This window comes from Cephus cinctus, unplaced genomic scaffold, assembly GCF_000341935.2.
Source record: "Cephus cinctus unplaced genomic scaffold, Ccin1 Ccin1_scaffold0029, whole genome shotgun sequence".
Classification (NCBI taxonomy): domain Eukaryota; kingdom Metazoa; phylum Arthropoda; class Insecta; order Hymenoptera; family Cephidae; genus Cephus; species Cephus cinctus.
Window position 1 is genome coordinate 947,925 of NW_014332776.1, and position 26,951 is coordinate 974,875.

At 40.4% G+C, this 26,951-nt stretch overlaps 1 protein-coding gene across 4 annotated transcripts; it reads right to left on the minus strand.

Annotated features, from left to right (window-relative positions):
- Positions 1 to 104: 104 nt before the first annotated feature.
- On the minus strand, positions 105 to 25,720 carry LOC107268014 (protein rhomboid). 4 transcript variants are annotated; one of them, XM_025085020.1, is made up of 5 exons: positions 25,518 to 25,720; positions 3,604 to 3,869; positions 2,500 to 2,697; positions 1,774 to 1,929; positions 105 to 1,682 (listed from the first exon to the last, which is right to left on the minus strand). In XM_025085020.1, the coding sequence occupies exons 2-5, from the start codon at positions 3,859 to 3,861 to the stop codon at positions 1,362 to 1,364; spliced, it is 933 nt and encodes a 310-aa protein (XP_024940788.1). In that variant the 5' UTR covers positions 3,862 to 3,869; positions 25,518 to 25,720; the 3' UTR covers positions 105 to 1,361. The 4 variants fall into 4 exon arrangements, with proteins under 4 accessions (XP_024940788.1, XP_024940779.1, XP_015595827.1 ...); XM_025085011.1 differs by lacking the exon at positions 25,518 to 25,720 and adding an exon at positions 7,003 to 7,752; XM_015740341.2 differs by lacking the exon at positions 25,518 to 25,720 and adding an exon at positions 7,003 to 7,665 and having other exon boundaries at positions 2,500 to 2,670.
- Between the last annotated feature and the right edge of the window lie 1,231 nt (positions 25,721 to 26,951).

Sequence of the window (26,951 nt, forward strand, 5' to 3'; positions counted from 1 at the left end):
TGTTTCTCGTGTGAAATGGCGCGAGTCGAGGACTCATTCGAAGTGGAAGAAAGGGGTCTTGCAGATTCGAGGAGTTCACGAGGGGAAGTTGAGGTGAGCCAACCTTAACCTTATAGGATCGTAGATCGATCTCTTTATTATTATTGCACGTAATTGATTGTTTCGATACACAATGGAGGTACAGATTCTTTTTTTTTCTTTCTTGTTGGTATATTATTCCGTGTAAGATCGCAGTATTATAACTATGTACAATAATGGTGTTGACAATAAGACTAAACATAATCACAGCCAGTTTATTATATAATCGATAAATAATTTAGGTATGGTACGTTCACTTGTATTTTTTTAGGGGCAGGGAGGGGAACACATTTTGCGGGTATAAGACTATTTACTATAGTTTAGTATCTACCGTTTCGCAGATGGCAGCGTTTAGTCGTTGGAAAGTCTCTTAGTCCATTGCTCTATACAAAGGATTTATAATGAGAATCCCGAAGTAATTTTTTAACGATTTTTACAATGCATTTAATTAATTCCTCGTGAAGGTTGATTTGGATGAACGAGTAATCTTGCGAATCATCGGAATATAATTGTTAAAGAGTTCGCGCGTAATCTATAGAAAATGGGTATTTTACATTTGGCTTAAATGTCGTCTAGATCGCGTCTAATAAAGTGCACTGTAAAATAGCTACAGTGTGACAAGACCATAGAAAATAGAAATTGTCCTACTAACGAGTGTACAGTTAATCACAAAATTTCGCGACAACAACAACTTGTCACGTCTTTGAAACATTTTTTTTCATCCTTCGCATTCCGTCTTATATACTTATATATACCTATATGCAATTGTATGCACGTCTCTTACGCGTACCGGATGCATAAAAAGAAGAGAGAAAAAACAACACTTTTGGTTGACACGCAGAAATTGTTCAAATCCAAAAGTATCCCAATTTACCGAATTCTATACATGCGTTATTCTTCAGATAAATACAAAGCTCCTTCCATTCGATTTTCAAATTTCAGATCTCCTACGAGGTTCCTTAAGATGGCACACAATAGTAAACTCGAATTGGCACACGATTTAATCGTAAGACCCGAGTCGTTGGCGTTTATGCCAGTTCGTACCTCAGGAAAGTAGGTTAGGTTAGGTACCCGAAGATCACAGGACCCGTTACGACGTCTCTTTTCCTCGTGAACGAATCGCGCGAAGAAGTCCAGCTAAATCCCGGAACGCGGCCGTTGCACAAGGTTGTGTACCGGATGTACCGTAAGGTTCCTTACTCAAAGATTTTATCAGCAGCTTCTCGTATCTTGACTATGAGAAAGGACTTCTTGCAAAATTTCACGAGAAGTTCAATCCTTTGTCAGGATGGCTTTCTCAGTTGGGGTAGAGCGATCAGGTAAATATTACCCAGGATCGCACCGACAATGAGAAGCGTGATACTGATGGCCGAGATTAACCTGACGAATCTGACGAAATGTCTTCCACGAGCATCCTTCTTACTTTGATTAGGGAAGACAGCGAGTCCCAGTAGAGGACCTGCTAGTGCACCAGCCACATGCGCAGCCCATCCAACCCTTCCGCATCCCAGTAGGGCAGGAACAGGCAGAGAAGCAATGTCAGCGCCGGCTAAGAGTAAGACAGCACAGAGTCTCCATCCTGCGTAACGTATCTCTCCGTGACACTATAACCAAAGAGTCCATAATATGAAGAATGACAGATCGATCGACACGTGCATTTTAGTAGGGACGAAATATTGCATCCAAAGAACTCACGAGATAAAGATGAGCGAGATGACTGGTGAGGAGTGCATATACGCCAGCGGATGCGCCCACCAAGTAAACACTCGGTTGAAGTAAAGATGCTCCTAGTGCCCCGCAAACTCCACCACCGAGATATATGGTAGCCACCCCCATCCGTCCCTGTTCCACCTGCGATCAGAGATTTCTCCCCTCAGACTCGCTCTTCCAATGAATTATTCCCTCCAACTTCCACACCTATATCGCTCTGAGAATTTATTCCTCTCGATTCCCACCAGAGCCGACTCCCGAGCGTACCGCACTTCCGCCGGCCGCTGGGAAACGGTGCTTAACGTTAATCAGGGAGGAAAGATCGGTCGAAGATTCTAAACGACCCCGTTAATCTCATTTCGGCGAAATTTCTTGTATTTGTGAAAAGACTATCGTATTTCGACTAGGCAAGAGAAGGGTGGTCGCACCAGATGTCCGATAGTCAAAGGTGTACTCCATGGTTTAGGATAACATGGGACGAAGGAAGAAAAAGTTCCGGGAGAGAGGGATGTACCAAAGGAGTGAGCTAAAAAGGAAAATCAGAGTAAAAGGGATGAAAGAGAGCCTATCCCGGACGATCTAATAGAAATGCATTATCTGGACGATCGTTTTCGCACCCTTCGCAGAAGCAGGACGATGGCCAAGGGTGGGTATACTACAGGAAGAAGCTTTGGGAAATCCGAGCAAGGATTGGCCTCTTGCTTAGCTCACCTCCAGTGGCGTAGCCAGTACGAGCTGAATGACCACGTTGAGTGCTAGGTGAAGTGCGTTCGAGTGGAGAAGCATGTACGAGGCGAACCTCCATCCTTGAACACGTTGTCGTGGATCGTAGACGAGCCATCTTCGTAAGGTGGTCTCATCCCCGAGGCAGTGAATGGTTATCTGCAGCAGAGAAAAAGCCAATCTATCCTACTTGAGAAAGGAAAAAAAAACAGGCATAGATACCAAAAAGTATACAGATATAATAATCTTTATGAAATCCGGAGAGAACGATCGATTCTCAATGCCAGTTCTATTCGTATAATAGTTCCTGTACACCTGGGATAATGTTTATGAGGATGTATAGGTATGTTTTTATGGCTGGTAGCAAACACAAGGGTGCTGAGGAGTAGTCCAGGAGTACAGCCAGTTTCTCTCTCTCTCCCTCTCCCTCTCGCTGGCTTGTCTTACCTTAACATTTATGCTTTTATTACGTTAAGCTCCCGTGGTGCACATAACATCTATTTCTCTGTTGGTCTGGAGAATGTTTCCAGAGAAGTACGTTATTCTCCATCTTGCTTACACTCCCTTTTACTTTATCTCTCTCTACTCTTATATCCATACTAACGCTCTCTTACCATGCTTCATACATATAGCTTAACGTGCTTGTATCCTCTTTCCCTTATGAGCACTGGCTTCGTACTCTTCTCCCCTTTGCTCAGCTCGTTATCTATGCTGTTATCGCGTGCAAAATTCTCCAGCACTTTTCGACCGTGCAGTCGCTGCCTTGTGAATTAGGAGCGCATCTAAGCTTCGCGGTTTTAAGTTTACACATTTCGAGCTTTAACTTTTGGCTGGTCGCTTCTAGGAATACTTTCTACCTCGCGGGAGAAAGCATTGCCTATATAGAGTATAATGTTCTTGGATGAAGACGCGACCCTTGGCGAGAAAGCTCCTAAATCGTTCACGTGGCTGCTGGACTCCTTGCGCTTGTGTTTACCCGTAACCAGTCTTCACCAAACTGTCAATAATTCCTAACCTACAAGCACATTCTCTGGTTCGCCACTAAGTCTACGTATTTTCGTCAAGACGAATATATCGGATCGATTTTAGTACCTCGATTATGCTTATGCATATCATGAGGTAGGGTGGTCGTATCCGAAATTTAGCCTTCCTGGTAGGTTCAGGATGTCGCGAGGTAGGAGGTGGGGTGAGCTCCTCCTCTCGAGACTTTCGATAAACCGAAGTGATCATGATTGGCGAATCTGGGGAATATGGGGATCCTTCACCCGTGTACGTGGGGTCGATTAGATCGGGAGAGGATATCGTGGACAGGGTCGGGGAGGCGTCCAAGAGTGCGGCTTCGGCATCCATCCTGGAACCTATAACAGAAAATCATGATGCATTGAGTCGCTGATATATTATCAAAGAAACGTGTATTCCGCGAACACTAGCCTATAATTCAATAATTTATCTTCCATCCACCCGGACGCTACGTATCATCGTCAGCCGGGCCAGAACCAGGCAACGGCCAGTTTCTAGCGGTTTGTAGCGATGCGTTGTATCGTGTAGCTGTCCTTTGTTAATTAACATAATAGCTTCATGCAGTGCATACAAATCAAGCACGCGACAGGAAGTCAGGTACCTCTGGAGGAAGTTATGCACGCGACCCGCTAAATTCAAAAGGAGAAATTTCGCAGTGTTATATTTCTTCCTATTTCTAGATCCCATTCGGCTGATTGCTATACCTTTATCTTCTTATTTTTTCTCTCGTCCTATCCGGCATGTACGTATCAGCTTAACACAGCTTTTTCCCCTCATTCTACGCCAGTGCATTTTATTTTATGAACCCTTCACGTGCCTCACTGGGTGCGTACTTTACGTAAACCGCATCACGGATGGGTCATTACAGCGATACGAGATATTGTAAGAATTTCTGTATAAAATGAGATATTCAAACAGCCATTGAATGCTCCTTTAATACTGCAGTTTTCCACTACACTGTGCGAAGTGACTCGACCTCAGAGGAAGATTGGCTCGTTTTCAAGCGGCGATATCGCGATCTACAAGACTCTACTAGTCGACTGCGCGGTGAGATAACGCGAGCGAGAGGAAGAGAGACTTGAAAAAGAGAAGAGGAGGACGGAGAGAATTACTCAAGTGCATTTCGACGCCTGGCATAACTTGCGCAACGTTTACAAACGTCTCACAAGGGGAAAACGTGAGCTGGCGCTGTGGAGGCGAGTCAAGATCAGCTCGTGTGCTCCTTTCTTACTGCTTTCCTCTTAGCTTCTTGCCACTTGCTAATTACAAGCGATGCATACAAGACGCAACATCCAATATTGCGCGACAGCTTGTTTCCACCTACTGCAGTTCGTAAGTTGTACACAAGATTGAAATTGTCGTAATAATTCAAGACAGTTTTCAATAAAATTCAGTCCCACGGCGATTTTAGTAGGAACCTCAGTTACGTACATATTATTTCGACATTTAGCCGAAAGAAACTACATGTTTTTCAATTATTTATTTTGACGTCGATATTGTAAACTTGAATGCGGTCGGACTCGTTCGCTGCGCTCGTTCACCGACGTTTTATATTTTTAACTAAACACACTTTACAGTGCAACATTGAATTCCGTCCTAACCTAACCTGACCAAACAATTTCTAAGCCTATCGCAAAAAAACGTTCCTTTCGATAAAACGTTATTCGATAAAACGTCCTTTCCGATCAAAGGTCCTTTCGATAAAAAAATTTTCGATAAACTGTTTTCGATAAACTGTTCGGACACGCGTACACGTACGATAACATACTCTAGAAAAAGGAACTATCTTTTAAATTTTAAACACACAAAATTGAATATTGAAAACGGATTTTCGGTACGACTGCAAAAGTAAGCGGTACAATTGCAACAGGTGTAAAGATCATATATGTACTTTTTTGTAGCGGCTGTATACTTATATATGTAAGCTCAAGGAGAAATCCAGAAAAGTATTTCCCTACTTGAAAAGGGACATTCCAAAGTTATTAACCGGGTTAGTTAAATTACCGAAGCCATTGAGAAACTCTTCACGAGGCGCAGAGTACTCTTTTATTTTGGTACTAAGGCAAACCGTTATTGGTATGACTCATAAGAAACAGTTTGTCGGCTAAGGAACACTAATAAAGCTGTTATCGATCGCGGTGGCTCCCTAACGAGGCGCTGGTAGAATTATCGCGTGTATTCAGGTATCCTAAAATATGGCTGCATTATTCTTCGATTTTCAGACGTCGATTCTCATGCACCTATATGCGCACTTCTTTATCCTTAACATTGGCACAGTATAATCCCGGTATAATGTTATACAGCGCACAGAGTAGCGCATAAGGAAAATACGTAGAATCGTCTCGGTATCCCACTAACGGAAGGTTTGATTTATCTACGAATTTGAATAACATGAGGGGCCATGCCTTTCGATAATGGCCGATATCGTATCGCCCCTTTACGTCGCTTGGAAATATACTGAAATTCATAGCAGCCAAACCTCCTCTAACGCCACCCCATATATATGTATAATATATATATATATATAGCACGATGTAGTATCCCACCGAGAGAAATACTAGATTCCACCCGGCAACAAGTATCTATATATATGCTACGGTGAATTCTTCTATAAAAGGAGGACAGTCGATATTTTCACAGGAAATAACAAGAGATTCACGATTCGGCCGGCGCTTTTATTCCTTCGACAATCGGTTTCCTTAGACACGCTTTAACCAACCCTCCATTCGCTATTCTTCGCCGAAAAAAGCAGCGTCGAGCACACGTAGATGAAGCCACCTTTCTAAGTATAAAAGAATAAGCTTCGCAACCTTTTTACCAGCCGACAATCGCCACTTTTATTTTACTTTACGATATTCTTCGTATATGTACGCGTATAGAAAGAGACTCGATGCCTACGCAAGAACCAAACCTAAAAGAGTTTTCCGTGAAGCAGTAAGAGTAGGAAGTCTCGTAAAGCGTTCCTTAGCCAGGGAGCGAGCTGTGGCATTGGCTTTTATGAAAACATCAAAACTACGAGGTACGTTAAAGCTTGTAAAGCTCTCTAAAAGGAATACTCACGTTAAGACGCACTTCGATCTACCGTCGCGACGGCCAAATTCATGCTGCAGCGTCGCCCTCACACGTTGAGAGTCCGCGATTAACATGCTTAGATAGGTTATGTCAGGTTAGGTTACGCATGCTTGTAAAAGAGAGGAAGAGAAAGATAGATGGATGATGGGACAGCTTTTATTCTACGAGAGCGAGAGAGAGAGCGAGAGAGAGAGAGAGAGAGAGAGAGAGAGAGAGAGAGAGAGAGAGAGGTATACACCGGAGTATGAAAAGAAATGAGTAAAAAAAAGAGAAAATACGAGCTGGCATCGTGTTCACAAGGGCGTATCCGGATTCCCAAGCAAATGAGCCGTGTAACGCGCGGCTCTTGCAAAGTCTCCCTCTCGTCGCGATCATAAAACTTTTTTCAGTCCGCCATACCTTGCCTGGATATTACCCTGCCACTTTCTAGAAACTCGCAAAAGCTCTCTTCGGGCGACGTTCGACGGACAGCAGGGATACAACGGAGTCCGCGCACATTTTCATAGCATTGTAACATGAAAGATATTCATCAGGACTGTACGGCACACATTTCCTGAACTTTACTCTCTTACTGCGCTATACGTTTTGCTATATGTATTTACACAGCCACTCTATTATTCCACAGTCATTTTTTACTCCGTACTCACAACGACGAACTAGACGGTACGAAAAAACAATCTTCTCAACTTCAAGATTCAACGTCTAAATATCTTTCGAGAAGTACACGATACGTCATCTATGGAGAATCTTCGTGAAGTGCAGGAGCTAGATTAGGATTTATTTTTGTTTATAGATGGATATACGAATTAGAGCTGTTGGCACAACGACAGTGCGTTGGCATTATACCCTAGTCGTTCGCTGCTATACTGTTAAATACGTTCACCACCGGGATCGCCTGCTATTGAAATCCACTGTATGGCAAAAGAACTAGACTTCCGCAACGCATCGAGTACTCGACTGCTCGACGATCTGTGACGTACTGGCTATCCGTGTGCAATGATTATTACTCTCTGACTGATATAACTCAACCTCACTATGTGAATATTCGTATTGACTCTTGTTGATATGCCATCTTCAATTTGCAGGTATTAATTATCGGACTCCATTAGGTGATTCCATGGAGATGGTATTATTTGTTTTTCTTTTTGGCTTTCTGTATTTTCCACTCTATTTCTCTCTCGTCTATATGTACGTACATATACATACATATTCTCCTGTCAGTACTACTCAGAATCATTTTGACTCGACTTCAACGAATTTTTATACCTTTCTCGATAACCATTCTGCGCTCTTTCCTTACCTTCTAGACTCCTTCCTAGGAAATTGGAAGAGTGCCGTAAAGCGTTCTAAAATATTATTGGATACCGCCAATGTGTCTGCTGAAGTATCTTACTATATGACCCCCGTGTATAAGGCAGCCTTGTATCTCGAGAGTGGATACCGCCAAGGTTCATAAATACCAATGTAATGGCTAATGCGGTTTTATAATTCTATACCGTAATATGAGTCCTTTATGATTACTTTGATCTACGAATATAAAGTATCCCATTATATCGTCTCTTACCAATGCAACTATTATTAATGCCGTTATTCTCGGTCATGTCGAATAAAATATTCAATATTCTCAAAGTATCAACGGCACGCGATTCAATGCCACTTGTGCCGCTGACAATGAATGTCTGATTACAGGAAATCTCCGTCGACGTTCAACGTCGTCAGGTACCTCTTGCACTTTCACCTTTACCACTCCATGACTATTGTATTCAAAGAGGTGTACCGTCTTTCATATAAATCCAGCAAATCCACAGAAAATTGCTGTTAAATTTCTCCAAGAATATTATGCTAATTTCTTAAGACGCACTCAACACCCACACAATTGTTCTACTTTTTAGCGATCACACGTTAAAATCACATAACGCAACGGGCGACAAAGTCGCGTGATAAAAATAAAAACGGACTCATCGACAGTAACGTGCTGCGACAAACTGCGACGATAGCAGCCACGGCAAAAAAGTTTAGATAAGGAACACAACTGATTGAACGTTATCTCCCAAAATTACGTTTACTTATCGGACTTACTTTTCGTCCCGCGATAGTATATCTTTATTTGGGTGGTCCATTATGTCGTATTAACGCTATATGAAAACGCATCTTCATACGGCAGGGCTGAATCATGCGTATAATACGTATGGTTATATTCATTTAGATATTATACAGCCACTTATTCGAGATCGAGGAGGACGCGACTGATGGACTTAATGAGACCGAGATCCCGGAAAAAATTCTCATTGTCATCAGGCATGGGGATCCGTTATCCGGACGGGAAGGAGCCCCACGTACTCGGGTCCGGTATTATTCACCCGGTTGCACGTAACAAGCCCAACAGATTCGATTTCTGCGTCGGTGGCTTTTCTCGATGCGCGAACGCCATTCCGTGAATCTCCGATAATTGAAAGAACCTGTATATATATGTAGATAACGGTGGACCACGAGTATATAGGGTTGAGAGTGGGTGAAATTGTAGATATACGAGGAATAAGGGGGTGAGAGAAAGGATAGGTGAATATAGAGCTATATATAGATATATAGAAACGAATGGAAGGGTGGTGGGAATGAGGGGTGAGTCCGGACGAATGTCGTGCTAAGGGAACGAAATAGGGCGGGACTAGGTAAAGGGATGCTGGAAGCTGCCAGGACGGAAAAGATTCTCCAGCTACTATTGGCATCCAATAAAGGAAACAGAGGAGCTCGAACGGTTTATATTTTTCGATTAAATCTGTCCGCCCTATTCGCAAAAGGGCGGCGGTATTTCGATTTTGGCCAGTGTGTTATTCTCGATGGGTAAAAAAAAGCTTGCATAGTTTTTTTGCTTTTGTTCTTTATTTATTTATTTTTTTTTTCATTTCACGTCAATGGATACATATTGACCATTCGATAGGAGTAATATGAAAAATTGATATGCACCCCCCACCGTACGCCGAGATTTGACTTATTCACTAACAATTGGTTTCGGATTTGTTTTTGGTTTTTCGGTTTTACGAATGTCCCAATTTTTCACTTTGTTACTATTAAAAAAAATTTTTTTTCTTTGTGTATCAATGAATTCTGTGTATATACATATACAATATATGTAGATAGATATTCGAGTTATTTTCTCGTGTTAAAATGTACATGTCGAATTTGATCGTGAATACGTCAGCGGATATCGGAATAGCTAAACGGTACGTCCTCCGACGTACCGGGACCTACAAATCACATTTTGCACACGATATGTGGCAATGCAAAAGATTCGGCTATACATATAACACATGTGGGTCGTTCAGTTTCACTCGTCTTCACTTGGACAGACTAGGATTTCGACAAAGAATTTATATTTTAGAGAATTTCAGTTGGGTTTTAGACTGAATTATCGGCTAACCTATTATCGTATATATGGAAACGAGATTGCAAGCGATACGCTAGAAATGTCCAGTATTGCAGGTGCAAGAATATCTATGTCAATAGTAATTGAAAACTGAGGTAAAACGATTCTATTCCTATATGGAAAGAAATTTTTTAAGAAAAAATTGTAATAAAATTTGTGTAACGTGGGACCAGACTGATATTAAGATTGTAAGGGCAATATTTTTATAATTTGATCGGTACTTTATATTTAATCATAAAACATGGTGATTTTATGAATATTTTATTATTCGATGTTACATTGTGTTACGTTTTTAGACTAACATGAGCTAAAATTTACTTAGCATGGTAAAAATATACGGTTCGTATATGTCTATCGTGCGTTTATGCGTTTGGATCAATTTTTACAATATTCATGATAGAAATTTTGTAACTTTCGCTTACTTGGCAATATTCAAAGGACACAATTGTTTGCGTGTTCTAGCAGTTGAGTATCGATGTTTTGTCGTATATGAAAACGAGTTGCTGTGCAATGAAGTTTTAGCTGTCTGAAGACATCAAGTTACGATCGTGGACATCGCACTTAATGAAGCATATTTTTCCTGCTGATACATTGGCTTTTATATGCTGAACTTCTCTATTTTATGCCTAGTCAGCAGTCTGTAAAAATTAGTGATATCAATAACTCTTTTGGAATGATATTTGACATGTTTTAGATCCTTGTCCATTTATCCTAATTGACCCTTTAATCGCTGCTATCTCTATTCAGGAATTGCTAATTGACCTAATATAAATTTTTACATTGTATTTTGTAATTCACAGTGAAAGAAGAAAAATGACTTAAGGGATAGTTCCTTTTTGCAATGTATAATGTAATCCCTAATAGACTACAAATATTCACATATTCAATATACAAATTTTTCAATGTATTTTAAAATTTTCTGGAATTCCATTTCAGCGTTACCATACAAAAATTGTAAAAACGAATATATTTTGCATGCAACTTTAACCAAAATATTTTCTACGTAATATAGATGCAGAAAGAGAAGTTTTTGTTTAAAATTACCGTAAAACTGAAGTATCCGTGAGACAACAAGCGATTTTCCAAAATTGTATCGTGACCACGGTAAAAACAGCATTTGAGTTTTATGATAATTTTTAACGAAAAATTCTTTTCGTCTTGGGTCATCATCTTTTTTTAAATAAATTTATTTCCCAATATAGAGAGAATATCTGAAGTGGTAAAACTATTAAAATTATTTACAAATATCAATTGTTCCATTTTTTTTACATTGTTTTATCTACCTGTAAAACCTGTCGTATCTGTTTTTTTTCATTACCGCTACCAGTGGCACAACGGATAAAGAAAACGCAATAAATTTGTTCTGTATCGCTGCATTGAAAGAATTGTGTACACAGTGTTAAATTTACTCCATACATATATATTTAATATACGCTGCTTACACAGCGATAAACTCAGTAAACGTACTGACGAGTAAATATTAGAAGAGCGGGAAAACGTCACGATTCAAATGTTTCCAGTGACGAAAAAAATCGTATCTCCGTGAAAATTGCAGATACGAGACGCGAGAGACGGTAAAAAATTACTGAGCAGTGCCGCAGTAGAGAACACAGAGATAGAGGACACAGGGATAATTGACGTGTAATTGTATAGATAGAAAGAGAAAAAAAAGACAAAAAAAGGATAATCGAGCGATCGGAGCAATAGCGAGCAAAAAATAAATTGTATTTACAGAGAACGAGTTAGGTATATTCGGTGAAGAATGGTTTCCGTTTTTTCGTTAAAAAAAAAAACCTAAACGTCAAATTGTCCTCCAATCTCCAGTAGCCTAACCTAACCTCATTCTGCCAACCCGATTCTCCGGCATAACGAATCTGCCCGACGGAAATCGTTTTCGCCAGGATGGCAGCGGAGCATCTACGTGCAAGTGGTGGGTATTAGATAGACGGATACGAAGGGGACAATTTCATGGAGATTCTCGATTCTCGCAAGTCTACGATTACGGACGATTGGCAATCCCTTCCGACCTCGTATGGGATTCGCATAATTTTCTTACGGAATATCTACCACGTGTGAACCTCCTGCTGTTATAAGAGCATCGGAATTATTCCTGCTGATTCCTAAGGGTTTGAATTTGATTGCGCTATTGTTATCGCTCGTTATTATAAAAATATATTATAGTTATTATAAAAAATATAGTCTTCTTTCAGATAAAAATTTTTTTATGAATCCTATTATTCAACAAAAAATTCATATTGCGTCGTGCAGCCATTTTTCTTCCATTCTGCTATGTAAAAAAATGCATCCATGTACTGTATACTATGTACCATATATCGTATACATATAGCATGGCAAGTCGCAATATGACGTCCTGCATCGGTCAACTGTCTGATTTTATGTGCATAAATATCATGGCTGCAATATTGCCGTGAATCCACGTTTAATAAGAGTCACAGTGGCCACGTGCCCCTTTTAAATGAAATGCCTCGCTCCCGTACTGAGACATGTGCGGCACGCATACCTGCCTGCTGCACAAAGAGTCTATTGTTATGGACGCATAGACTCTGGAGTAGATGGCTACTCCAAAGCTTTGTAGCTTTCGCGTATGTCGGAGGAATTTTCACCGTTGCGATGATTGGGCATGGAGATGGATTAATAATTGTAATATATTATTTTTATTATATATATTATTAATAATTATAATATTAATAGCTGGAGAATTTTTGGCGATTGCATGAATGATAGAAATATACATTTATTCACTTTTTTTGTTCGGAAAGGTAAAACCGCATCATTTCATCATGTCGAGTTTATTGCCTCTGTTTGGTGGATGCTTCACGTGTGAATTAATTAATTTAATAGCGATGATCGCGAATCGCGTTATTGAACCGATAGGTATAATTGCTGATAATGTTCCTGCCACAAGTAAATTCAAATTTGCAAGAAAATATCGTTTTGCGTTATTACGCACGTGCATATGTCCGGATTGTTCGGAAGTTAAAGCATTGGATGTCTCTGAAATGTGTATAAATATAATTTACGTAAATAGTATCCTCGACATATGAAATATTGTAACATATGAACTATGACCATATATAGAGTATAAATTATTATAACTGACGGTTGAGACACGACAGTGTATATATTGTATTGTGGTACATATATTGTTCAGCCTTGTTCGCACGGTGGGTACGAGCTGTCGTCATTCACGGTAATTTACGTTTACGACATGACAAAAGGCGAAAGGTGAATGGGGAGAGAATAAAGGAAAGAGACCAAATCGAGAAAAAAACGATTTCGAAACAAATGTACAGTATCCTTTTCTCTCGTAGGAAAATTCGAGGTTTAAAAGTGCAATGGCTGTCGCGCGGAATCTCAGAATTACGAGTTAGGAATCCCCGTTATTTCCAGGATTTAATAAAAGTTTTTTAAAATATTACTCGACGTCAGTGTCGGGTAGGTACGTACCTACCCACTGTAGAATACGGGTGGAGACCGAGTGGGACGTATAGCACATAAATGCCAGTTAGGAGAAAAAGTCTGCGATGCCGCACGCAGCCCTCTCCTTACGCGCTCATAAAAATCTGAAAAGTTTCGCACTTTCCACGGACTGGTGTGCTCGCACAGTAGTCAAGTCGATATTGCCTGCGAAATAGTTTCCTTAGACTCGTTAATTTAGCAAGCAAAGAATCCCGGACTATCGACTAGCAAGGTACGACGCGCCATTCCTCTGAAGAATCAAAGCAGAATTTGATTTCATTAAAATCATTAATTAGATTGCTCCTTTTTTCTGCATACCATCCCATAAGTATTACTACATTAAGATATAGATATAGTACACAGGTCCAGGCCTACTGAAAAAAAGTATAAATATCACCCGAGTGAACCTCTATAGGACTTTTAACGGAACGGCAGAACAAAAAAAAAGCAAAGGACATTGATTGGGGTGGAGGGTGAGTATCGCCTATAGCGCGGTACAGCTGAATAGAATCGAATTAAGCGATAAATCCCTAAATCGTTACGGGAGTAAACACAATAGCCTGGAGTCCTGAGAATAACCAGTCAAGAAGAGGCGATATAAAAGGGACAGAAGCAAAAAAAAGGGGAATAAAAGAAAACGGGCGGTGGAAATAAGGAAACGACGAAAAAAGGAAGACAAGTGCGGAAAAGGCTTTTCTCGCGGTTGAAATAAGTGAGGAAAACTTTCCCACAGTCTCGGGAACGAAATTAAATTTTACATCTTTGTTCGCCGACGATTTTCATCCCTTCCCTCTCGTAGCTCCTGCATCCATCCACCCCCTTCGCATCGGGCATCGTAGGCATTCTCTATCGGATCCAGTCAAGAGAGTGGATGACTCTCTCGCCCACCACCCTTTTATTTTTTTTAATTTTATTCCCTTCACCCTACTTTCTCGCCCTTCTTTGCTTTTCAGTATTACACACCTATAAATATATATGTACCCATCGCGTATATATATATATATAGTTATACGCACGGCCACCACAAACTCAGGCAACTAGCAAATCGCATTCACCACGGATGTGTTCGCTTTGTCGTCGGGATAATAATAATGGCGATATTGCATAACAAATGGATGTTTTGACGGTAGGTACTCCGACTGTACTATATCTATATATACAAAGTGGCTTTAGCGAGCATAACGAGAGCATGCCATCGATGGTAGCCATTAGGTTCAACATTGTCCGTCAATAACCTCAAAATACAATCGTTGCCATGTCCATTATATTATGTCAGTCGATTTTGTTCCGGCCGATATTTCTACAATAAGCGGTGGCGCGACAGCATCTCTTACTGAAACGTTTTTCAAGTGCGTCAGGTCACCCTGTTATTTTCTACGAGGCTTCAGACGCGACCACAGCCATCTTGCCGACTATTCGATTTCGGAGTGAACCCTATTTCCCGATTAATAGCCTCGATCCCGACGTCACCCTTGGTCATCCCTTATACCGCGTAACATCCAAACTGACTCCTACTTCCCCTTGTCTCCTTAAAGGACAAGGTCGGATCACCTTGGGAATTTAAAATTTTACCTCGACCAATTTATACTTCACTGGGACACATGTGCGACCGTGTCCTTAGATAAATATGTACGCACAGCTGATCGGTGAGTGATACCAACCCCGTGTGGAAATATAAGTTTTGGGATCATGTGACCCTGGGAGAAGGATAATACCATATGTGTATTGATATAGGATTACAGGTTGCGAATAACATAGCATCTCATGTGATTCACATATTTACTGACCCATAACCCAATTTTAGATCTTGTAAATAATTCGCCAATTAGATCTTCCCTGTTTTCTCAAATAAAAACAAACTTCGTGACCGTATCTCCGTGATTTATAACTCGATATTATACGCAAACAGTTGCATGTGCGAAGGAATAATTTTTTAACTTTCAATATTATTTCAGATTTTTACGACGTTCCGTGCGCACATTCCGTTACTTTAATGTAGAACAGATATCGACGCTGTCACTGTGTATACACTTGACGTGAATTAAAGAGTAAAATTAAAAAATATATACAAACGTAACATCAGCAACCCCTAAATGTTTTTCTACGTCCAAATATCTCAATTCCCATTGAAAATTCATGATGTTCATAAATAAATCCGTCAATCGACTCACGAGGCAAAACTTTCTTCGAATCTTCACACTTTGTATTTCAAGAGGTGTGGTGGTCGCCCGTGAACGGATAAAGGAAAAAAAAAAACCATAAACGATCACCGAAGTTTACAGTACCTCACTCAATACTTAACACTAGGTTTACGGAAATTTCTTATAGAATTATATCTACGGACACGCGTTAAATCGACGCGTGAACGAAACTGCACATTCTCTTTAAAAAACAACCAATTTTATTCAAAAACATTAATAATGATACATTATTAACTTGGAATATTTAACATTATACAACATTACATTTGTTAAAGTCAAAATTACGCGTCCCGTAAACTTAGTGTAAATAGCAGTATATGTCTGTATATCCTAGACGGTCGACAGAATAAATACAAAGATAGGAAATGTACCACGTCGCGTGAGATAATCTCGACGGTCCTCAGTATCCATAATAATTCAAAGGAAACATATGATACATGTGCATGTACATATATAAATACGTCATGTTTCATATATAGTTTAATACTGCCTTGATTATATGACATTTACAGGAAAAGGAAGAATTTGCATATTCCTACACTGCAGTGTACACAATATAATACATGAGAAATTCCAGCATGATATTTCCTTCCCGTAGCGCCACGATAACTCAATGAAGATGGATACAAATCGCTGTGATACTTCTCGACTCCCCCAACCGCTTCGATCCCATCCATAGTTCCTTGTCGAAGAAAAAAAAAAAAGAAATAAAAAAATAGAAAACTCTCAGCAGATTTCTATAACGTCGAACCCATCCGCATCCAGTAGCGAGTATACAGGCTGATTTCACGTTCAAAAGTTCAACGTGGAAGAATCGCGCTTCTTTCTCTTATATACATACGTGTATATATATATATATATATGTCAATGAAACGAAGCTTCTAAGTATCAACTCCCCCCGCAGACGATCTTATTTCTCTCTGACGCGCGTAGACGCGAAATCCAAACGAGTCCCGCTTACCAAGCATGGCTACCCACGAGTCGCAACGCTCTTGGTAAAGTTTTCTAGAATTGCCGGCATCGAGCCAGATCCATCACGGAAGTTCTATACGTGAGCACGATTTGGAAAGCCGGCAATTGCTGCTTCCACAGCGCCCCTTACGGATGGATGCACTTTCCTTAGGATTTATTAAAATAGATTGGTAGCACTGCTGGGAGAAAGATTACACAAGGATGCTTTTGCAAAGCAAAGAGACAACAATCAATGGGGATACCATTGTACGGATATTGGTTCTAATTTCAATTGTTACCTTTTAATATATAGTGAAAAGAGGGTATAGTAATTTCTTTAATTCCAGTTTCTCATCTAGGGAGTGTATAAGCCAAAAGCATATACCTTCCGTATAGATACGTAACATGGAGTGATTGGTATTTGTACTCACTAGGGATTTAAAGGATGCCTCTTCTCGAGTCAACGACTCGACTCCCTGCTTATAAAGAATTCATAGGTTAGAGGAACGCGTCGGTAAATTCGAACGAGCGCGCTTCGCCTCCACTGCGACGATCGAGTTTCCCCATTGCGAGCCTGACATTTGGCATTCGATACACTATACATCGCGCAATACTGTTTCGTTGGTATAGGTTATACGTTAGATTAGACTCCTGCTGGCTCGATGCTTTTTGATAAAGTCCAAATTATTTGGAAACTTTTCTTCAGAGATACAATACAGCTCCTTGCTATACGCTTGAGTTGGATCGTTGAAGAGCAAAAATGTACGGGAATATCGATACTCGGCAATATATCGACGAAATGAAATTACACGGCGAGAACAAGTTTATAGTAGGCATATACATATAAAGTATGATCGGTGCACGAGTTCCATGTGTCTTTTCGACAGTTCGCTACTGCTAGCGATGATTAACAAATAACACGTGGTTTTTCGTAAAATAATGTAAATCACGTATATACTAAACTCGAAGAATAATATATATTTAATGTAAGACTATGCATATGGATACTTTGTAACAAACATTGTATACAGTGACACGTGCGCCTTGATTAGAGACCTCATTGCTTTCGATCTGTCAAAGAAACACAGCAAACTCGTGAACCAACTATAACTGTATTCCGAGCAATGGCGTTTCGTTAAATTAAAAAGGATGAAGAAAAAATATAATAGAGTTCGAAGACTCAGGATGACATAGAATAGAGACTATTCTGGACGGGATATACGAGAGGATACTTCCGGTGCCTTATATAATCAGGGGTGAGATTCTCGCAGTGAGGGGTGAATGTGTTAGTATCAGAACGTAACAGACCCCTGGGGCGCCGGCATGGCATCTTAATAGCTCAGTGGCCCTTTTGTTCGCCAGTGCAAAAACTGGGTCGCAATGACTGGCGCGAACCTTAGGCCTGGTTAATAACGCCGTCGGAGTGCCTTGAATTTGCATATTATTATGCCAACCAACCCCTTTACTTTCTAGTATATTACCACTTGTACTAGTACCGCAGTTCCTACCTAACACTTTTGCCATAGTCCAGCGTACCACTAGTGATTTTGTATCTACTGCTAGCGACTTCTAGCGGAAGTATACGGAGTTATACTAGAATACCGTATAAAACTAGGCTACCTATTGGATCGTTGAAATTTAAGAAGTTTCGAAGTGATCTTTTTATTTTTATTTCGTTTTTCGTACCTACCCATCTACTTACCTACCTACTAAGCTCAATAGTAACGCGAAACTCTTAAGCGCTGCTTAATAATAAGCTACTTCCATGGAGAATTTACGTTAAAGAAATTTTCTTGAGGTCAGAGAATATGGTACGTTAATGACTCGCTTGGGTCAATGGTTTTTTTTTTTCCTTTAGTTAGTTTCTTTAATTTCCAATCCAATTCCCTTTGGCGGTTGATATAGCATTCGAGATTGAAACATTCCAAAGGGGTTTAAATTAAATTCTTGAAAATTACGTAAACCTGGATTTTCTTTTCATTTCTAGAGACCAAACCCAGCAATCTCCTTGTATGTCTTATATGGTATAAGACTCAATTGGTTGGAAAAATCAAGTCAATATCAGTATCAATAAATGATATCAAGGTATCTCGTTTTTATTTTACTTTTTTTTCTGATATTTTAAGGTTATCCAAGCCCATCGATGAGCTCTCCTGTATCATCCCGTCTCTGGATATACACTTCACTTTGAATCATATTATGAGGAAGCCTCAGTCTTCTTGATCGAATATCTGATCCACCCTTTGAACGAGGTTGGATGGATACATTTACACCAAAGTATCCTGAAAATGACTTGGTCCTATCTTTGGATCCTGGCTTCCTCGCCATTAGGTCCGCTGCAATTACGAACCCCTCGACGAGAAGAGAAGAGAAGTTGGACGAGAGGAAGTAAGAGAAGGAGCAAAGGGAATTAGGAAGTGGAACAGGACTATGATGACTATGAAGTGGATGAAAGAGGGTAGCGTGGAGTATAAATAGGGGAGGGGAGATGAACTAAGATTGCGAATGGCTCGTTTCAAAAAGATCTTTGACGGAATCGAGAAGAAGCGAAGATACCCGAAGGAGTCTGAGAAAGATTACGGGATCACGACTCTTTTTAGAAACGGAACTAGAATTCGGCGAAGAAAAAAACTTGACGTGGCCAAAAGGTTATATGTTGCCGTCTACCGCGTGGTTTGTTCTGGGGTTGAGGGTGGGTCTAGGACTAAGGAAAATAATATATGTTGTGGCATTAGTGCTCAGGATTGCCGAGTTCGAGATAAAAAAAAGGAATAAAAGTGGAAAAGAGATAGAGAGTGGAACGTGAGCTCTCGGATTGGTTGGTAGACGTGACCGTGCCTGAGGGTTAGGGAAGTGGAAATATTCTACCTTTACTTTCACATCTTTCGCCATCTTCGGCTTAGAGTTCTTTTTTCTTTGTTACTTCCTCCACTTTCTTCCCATCTTTTTTTCAACCCCTTTAAGAGAGTAAAACAAACAAGAATCCCTTATATGAGAGTAAACGGTTGAAATCCCAGCGTTCAAAGCTCGATTAACTCTCGGGGATGAATCGTACGGTTTGATTTTCAATGTGTAACCTTCTTTTTAACCTTATTCACACAGGTCTTGGAATTTCATTTTTTTGCTTCCATATTAAAGTGGTATTTTAGGCGTCGCTATTATTATTACTGACATAAAAAGTCTAGATCACTAAGTTATATATAAATGTTTGAACAATTTTATTATTCCTAAAAAGTTGTTGTTCGTAATTTTCCTGAGTATTTTTTGAAATTTTTTTATATTGTAAAACTCAAGTCAACTTTTTGGAAAAACATCCGCAGTGAATTCCAAGCTTGGCAAAGATTACGTAAATTCCATCTTGGCCTCTGGTACACGTATAAGACTTTCGAGGTATACGGTTGGAATTCCGAAAATCATGAAGTTCTCTATGCTCTTCTATCAGCGTGGATATCCACATATTAATCTATATATTCATTGGTAAAGGCAGCTTATGTTCACGTGTACCAACCTATTCTAGCGACACTACTATGGATCGAAATCAAATTTCCACATGGCGATCGGAACCCTCATAGGAAATTCGATTTAAGTCGCCCACACCTCCGTACAGAAATTAGATTAAGCCTACGTAGCTGACAAGTTCACCGTGTGGCAGAGATACCAACCCTTAGACCTTTACTCTATTTAATCTAACTAGCTTATTAATTATTACATTATTGCATCACCGCAGTCATGGATTTTGGATGCAGCGACACTAATCCCTAGGAATAGCTTGCAGCGTTGAGAACTGCATTGGAATTGCATTCTGCAATGGATTGGACACCTGCAGGTTTGCATATTGTCTATAAAGAGAATCTATAGTTGGACAACGATTTCCTGTTATATAGACTATTAGATATATGTATAATCATATATAGGGAAAAATATAGTAACTTTCTTAATTACGCGAACAGCAAAATAGCATCCCATCAATTTCTAAGAGGCCACTCTTCTTCCATTTTGAATCGCGCTGGGTCGTTTCCAACGAAAGGAGATGGCGCGTGTACCTATAGGGTGCCTTAAACTTTCGAGACTTTGCAACTTCGACTTTCCTTTCATCGGAACTGCCATAATTAAAAGATCGACTGACGAATGCATTTATTCAGGACGCCATTCATTCACTCCCAGGAATATCCGTGAATCTAGTGACTCCTTTGGACCTATATAAATTACGTCAGTCCGGTAACTTCCGGTAAGGAAATGACGTATTGAGGATTAAATTTTCAATTATATAAATTATTTACATACGTTTTATGTAAATTCCGTTAAATAATAAGTTTATTTTAACAAAAATTTATTTCACAATTTTTAAAAAAAGTTTTAGTTAAATAACTCGGTATACTACTATCCTTAATCCATAGGAGGTTGTACCGGGAGTAGATTACAGAAATATTTTGGAAGAAAATTGATTTTCTAAGATTATTATTCTATTCAATGGATGAAGTTTATTTACCATGTTGAATCAATGGTTTGGGAATACATAAGGTTGGTTGAGCACCACTTTCATGCGAGATAGAGTCTAATCTGAAAACGAAAAAAAGGTGCGTGCCCTGCAAGGGTAGCTCGTGCAGGTCGGAAACTGTAGAATCCCCGTCCTACCCCCAATATCCTTTGCGAGATAACTAAGTCTTCCATTAGCCTGTCCAATTCGGTCGTGTTTTAGTCTTAAAATGCATTTCACCATAAATAATATTCCCTCTTCCTAAAAAATACGGAGAGTTGTTTTATCCCGGAACGAAAGACTGCCTCGTGAAAATGGGCTTTTCCGCTGTCAAAATTTTGAAAATACGACTTGCGTCCGATTATAAATTCTCGTGATTTCTTCTGACGCCATTCGTAGCTGAGATTTTACCGAGTAATCGTTCAATATTAAATCCCCATTTTTCTCCTTGCCGCTTCTCCAAATGAGTATCATGTTACGTGGTTTACGAGATCAACAAAAATTTGCTGAATCTATCATTGCTGATCTTTAAAAAAGAATAATACGGACATAATTAAACGTGTGCTGAAATCAGCAGAATGTACGGTTCATTATTTTATCATATTATACTACGCGCATATTTCACAATGTCAAGTTTGAAAAATACCTTTGCAAAAAATGTATGGTATACATATATAGAAATTCTCTATAATTTTTTAAAACTCACAGAGAAGTCTCTTAGCTAATTCTATCGTCTACAAAGAGACGACTTCTACATTATGATGCTATAAGGCGCTGATGAAGTCTACCACGGGGAGTAAAAATGACGCAGATAGGTCACTAGAGAAGATTAAATTATAGGCATGGTTGGAAAATGAAGCTACGCAAGTTGCATAAAAGGGTCTTGCGTAACTTAGGAGGGATCAAGAAAAAAAGTACATGCGCGTGTTAATTATTAGGAGGACATAGCTACAGTTACCAGGTAGTGTAGCCTGAGGTCACAAGAGTATGAACCCTGTATACGAGTTAAAAAATAAAATAATGACTACGTGGAACATATCTATATACATTTTTTGAGACTTAATAAACAAAATTAAGCAGGTCACGACTCCTCATGCATCCATAATTCGTGGCACAACCGCAATTATTTATAATTCACGAAAACGCTATGGAACAAGAGGAAACACCCTGGGATCGCAGGTAAAATAAAAGGGGAAGTAAAAAAAAATGAAGCAAAATCGAGAAAAGCACTAGCGAGACACAGGGAAAGAAAAGTAGCTAAAAAGAAATTTATTGAGAAACTATAAATAGCGCATGAAAATAAATAAATAATGTTCAAACGTAATTTTGAAGCAGCGACAGAAATTACGTTACGCTACGACAGACACATTGCGCTCTCATGTATAGAATTTCGGCGGGTCTCGTGTCGCGAGAGTGGACGTCCGAATCGTAACACTCACCATCCCTCTCGAGCTACCCCCAATTACGACCAGTTCCCATTAGCCAAATTGACAAGGGGTCGACTAGGGTAGATGGGCGGCTTCGAGCGGATGGCCGGATGGGCGCGTGCCACGTGAAAATTAATGAAAATACGAAAGGCAATGGAAACGAGGAAATCATTTGGTTCGAATTGCCTTGCAAGCGATGCCAGCTGTGTCGGACGATTCTAGTGATTCAGAGAAGTAACTCGAGCCTTCGTGACATCTCAGGTCACGCACTTTTCCGTTCTTTTCTTTCATTTTTGTTTAACGCGTCACGCGATACCGTCTAAGGGCGCAAGGGACTGTTATACGGTTTCCTATATGCTGCCCATTGTTAAGAGCCATTTTTAAACCACCCTTCGCGAAATCACTAATCGAACAGGATGACGCACCCTGGTGCCGTAAAAGAAGACCTTGAAATTAATCTAATGTTTACCGTAGACGGATCCGATAGGCAAATATTGATATTTAATACAATGTTAATGCCCACTGAAATAAAGTCAAGATGCCAGCATTTTTGTTGCCAACGGTAAAACTTTAACTTGGAAACTGGCGAATTAATAGCCGACTGTCGGAATGATGATTAAATTAAAAGTTTGGACGATTCATTAATCCTCCGTACCTCTAGGTATAACTACCTACGCTAGAGGTTTGACGTTATTTACGAGTCCAACCTATACATACACCCGTTGCATTTAGCTACTCAGCTTTCAACTTCCGGTCCTTTCAACGTTTCCGCTCGTTCGTCCCAGTGCCCCTCTCCGACTCACCTTTCCCTAAACTGCTGCGCCATAGCGATCAGATGCTCTTAGTCTTTTTGAAAAATTTATCGAGAGAAAAGTTACTCCTCGTGAATCCTCGTGATGTCTTGGTACAACAAAGTCGAGCTTCTAGATTTTCCTGACTTTAGATGCTGCGCGGCTCTTGGATTCTGTAGTCAGAATTGTATACCCCATTCGCTTGATATTTCCCACTCGAAAGGAGCCAGTATGTTCCGAGTGTGCCAACTACCACCATTCTCCACTGATATCTTCGACACAACAAACCCAAGGCATCCCCACTGTGAACGGAGCTTTACCTCGCACGAATGCACTGCTCTGGGAAAAGGCCGATAAGCGAGGAGTATTATTGGCTGTACTTGGATACTGTAGTTTCGCGGATCGATGTCTTTCTCTCTCTCTCTAACCCCCCTCTCTGTCTCTATCTGTATATATATATTTATATATAAATATATAACATAAATGTAAATAGAGACTTGTCATTGAAAAGACTTAGGACCTAAAAATTGGCGAAATTGTACACAATTCGTCGATTCATCTCGGCGCGATCATTCGATCACGAACATCGACCTCAAATCCATTGTAATGTTTACAGGCGTAACACTCTCGAGTATTTAACAAGAATTAATGGGCCTCCGTCTCCGTGGTTAAAGACTCAACGTGTTTCCTGGAGAAAAATTATGTCGACACTCCCCTCCCAACCTCACTCGCCCACCGACGAAATCTCGTACCAGTTTACTCCTTCCCATTTTTGTATGCTTCCACTTTCCTTTTTGCTTCGTTTCAGCATAGCGAAAGTGCAAGAGTGTTGCTTGGTAGGCAGACAGGAGGAAAGTATATTGCGGGAGAGTGCCCCTGTCCCGCTGAATAATGTATAGCGAAAGAGAAGCAATTTGTGGTGTGGGAGTACCCCAAGGAGCATTTTCAGAGGATACGCTCGTGAGTCGCGAAGGTGAGTTAAAGTCGCGACAATCGTCGCATTACTACCTCATGAGATATGCCATTAATTATAGATATTGAAATCGGAATAAGAATTATGAGTCTTACATGTCGACCTAAACGTATATCTATAGATATCAACGTGATTGGCGCTAGTTGAATTTTAATTTCCGTATGCTGTGTATATATATATATATGTATATACGCACACAAAGATATGTATTGATATACCCACATGACCAAAAGAAAGCGTCAGACGCACTCAGAAGTCCTTTTGCGGATTTCTGAGCAGACGTAATAGAAATAACATTACAAGGAATCTATCGTTTGTTCGTTTTATACGAATAACCTGTCATATATTTCTATAGCTAAAAGGGTTTCTTATACGAGAACCCATTACGAGAAAATTTTGCTCGTTGAGCAATGGCGAGCCCTTTGGCGATGAGATAAGGGTTCATTCTCATGGTGAATTCCTATGGCAACGACCTCGTAACGAGCAGTCGAATTATGACGAATGGGACGCGAGTTACTCGGCAAAAAAAAGATAATTTATGTAACTGGGAAAAATGCGAGGGCTACGAAGAGCCTTGGGTGAAAAAGAACAAAAGGTCACTCACTATATCCACGGGGGATGATGTACCTATTCGGATTTTAATATCTTTTGTCTTCTTTTCACGCTAGGAAATCATCGTGAAAGACAGCGCGTTGCTCAACGTTATTACTTATAATATCTAAACGGGGTGATCGTGTGGGGTTCGAAAGTCGAGCACCCCCAGGAAATCCTGGAGGACATCGAGCGAAAGCTCGTTTGTCGGACAAATGACAATTCCGACAATTTCAAGCGGACATCCTGGCAAAGCGTAACCGAGTAGTATCTCGGGACAAATTACGTTCCACTGTGACACATGGTGCTACTACCCCCTTGCTACCACACTTGTATTTTATTTTTTTCAAACCCAATTTTACCGACACGCTCACCAGCCCTGGCTTGATACCCATTAACCGACTAATACCCATTAATTCCCAGCCAGCGAACTCCCACTAGACCCAGTCTGGCGCAGCCGTTTCCATTCCGGCAGGTTAAACGGTTTACAAGAACCAAAGCCCCATCATCCCTCGACCCTTTAATCTCCGCCACATTAAATATACTTGGCAAAGCTGTTGTCCCTTTCAGAATTCACAAAGAAAGTCACGTCCACGTACCTTCAGCAGTATAGACACCGGTTCACCACATGCTTCACCAGACGAAGGATACAAAAAATGCACACTTCTCCCTTATCTCTCCTGCACCCTGGTGCTTCGATTGAATGACAACGATACGCGGAGTCTCTGCTTCTGGAGTTCGCTCGACAGCACGTGCTTACGGTTTGCTGTCGCCGCGTGTACTGACTTCTGTCAGTCGGCTGCTCCACCTCGGGCTCCGGCACTCTATTCCACCTTTCTCGGCGTAGACACAGCCGAGTTTCCATGGAAACGAGTTTGCGATCCGCGCAGCACGCTTGCGTAAGACCGAAAACGCGACGGTAGTCTTTGGCGAGATATGAGGAAGGGAGTTACGAATTACGATCTCCGTTCAATCTTCGTCACGCATCGTGAAAGATTGTACGAGCGCATCTTGTAAATTAATAACGGAAATAAAACGACGCTCTGCATATCCTTCCTTATATCAGTTTGATATTCGCAGAGAGAAAAACGTTATTTTACATTTCCCTACCAGTCGTTGAAAATGCTTCTTTAGGATTCGAATGTTATTGATTGATGATACGATAGCACGTTATAAAGTCTGGACCGTTTCAGGATGCTGTTCTATCTTATGCAATTGAGACATGCGTATTAATCGTATAGGTCCGTACTGTAATTCTTTCTATCCGAAACAATTGACGTTTTAATTAACGTTGATATTTTCGAGCAAGCGGTGCGGACATACTTGCGGAGATAAATTGTATTTTGAGAGAAGCGAAGAACGGCCATTGTAGCCAGTGAGGTCTTAATGGAGTAACTAACCTACTCTGCAGAGAATCCTTCTTCGAGACGACGTCCATTGCGAGCTTCACTTCTCTGGGTACTTTCAGCTATAGTAAACATATATACGAGCCTATATATGTATACGTATACAAAAGAATACGCGTTTTCGATTTCCGGCATCCTCAACACATAAAACAAATCAGTCATATTGTACTAGAGGCCTTTGGAAACCCGTCTCATTCCTCGTGAAATTAAATTCGAATCTTCATTCCACTTTCCGTCCATCTTAACCAGACTTTATTTCTTGCTTCACGATGAGAAATACGACAGAAACCATACAAAACGCTACGAGTTGCGCGTATAAGAATAAAAGAATATGCAACAGCAAAAAGAACGATACCAGCCTTCGTAGCTTCGCTACCTTGACGATGACTTGGTACGTTACCATGGCAACCTCTTGGATTCAACATCCTAAGAGGTAGTAAGGGGGTAGTATCTATTTAATCTTGGACACATTACGGAAGATTAGATGCGTCTTGAAAATTAATATCCGCCGCAAAGGTGGTATGCCGCTTTAGTTAATGCCTTGTGATACCCAGTATCGCGTGCAAAGGCGTCCGTATCCGCCGAGACGTCGAGGAGCCTGGAGTCGAGGATTCTGTGTAGAGCGTC

Coding starts and splice junctions, on each gene's coding strand:
- LOC107268014 (XM_025085011.1), bottom strand. CDS start 7,120: ATGTTACAATGCTATGAAAATGTGCGCGGACTCCGTTGTATCCCTGCT. Junction 1,930..2,499: donor TACTGGCTACGCCACTGGAG/GTGAGCTAAGCA, acceptor CTCTGATCGCAG/GTGGAACAGGGACGGATGGG. Junction 1,683..1,773: donor ATCTCGCTCATCTTTATCTC/GTGAGTTCTTTG, acceptor CTTTGGTTATAG/TGTCACGGAGAGATACGTTA.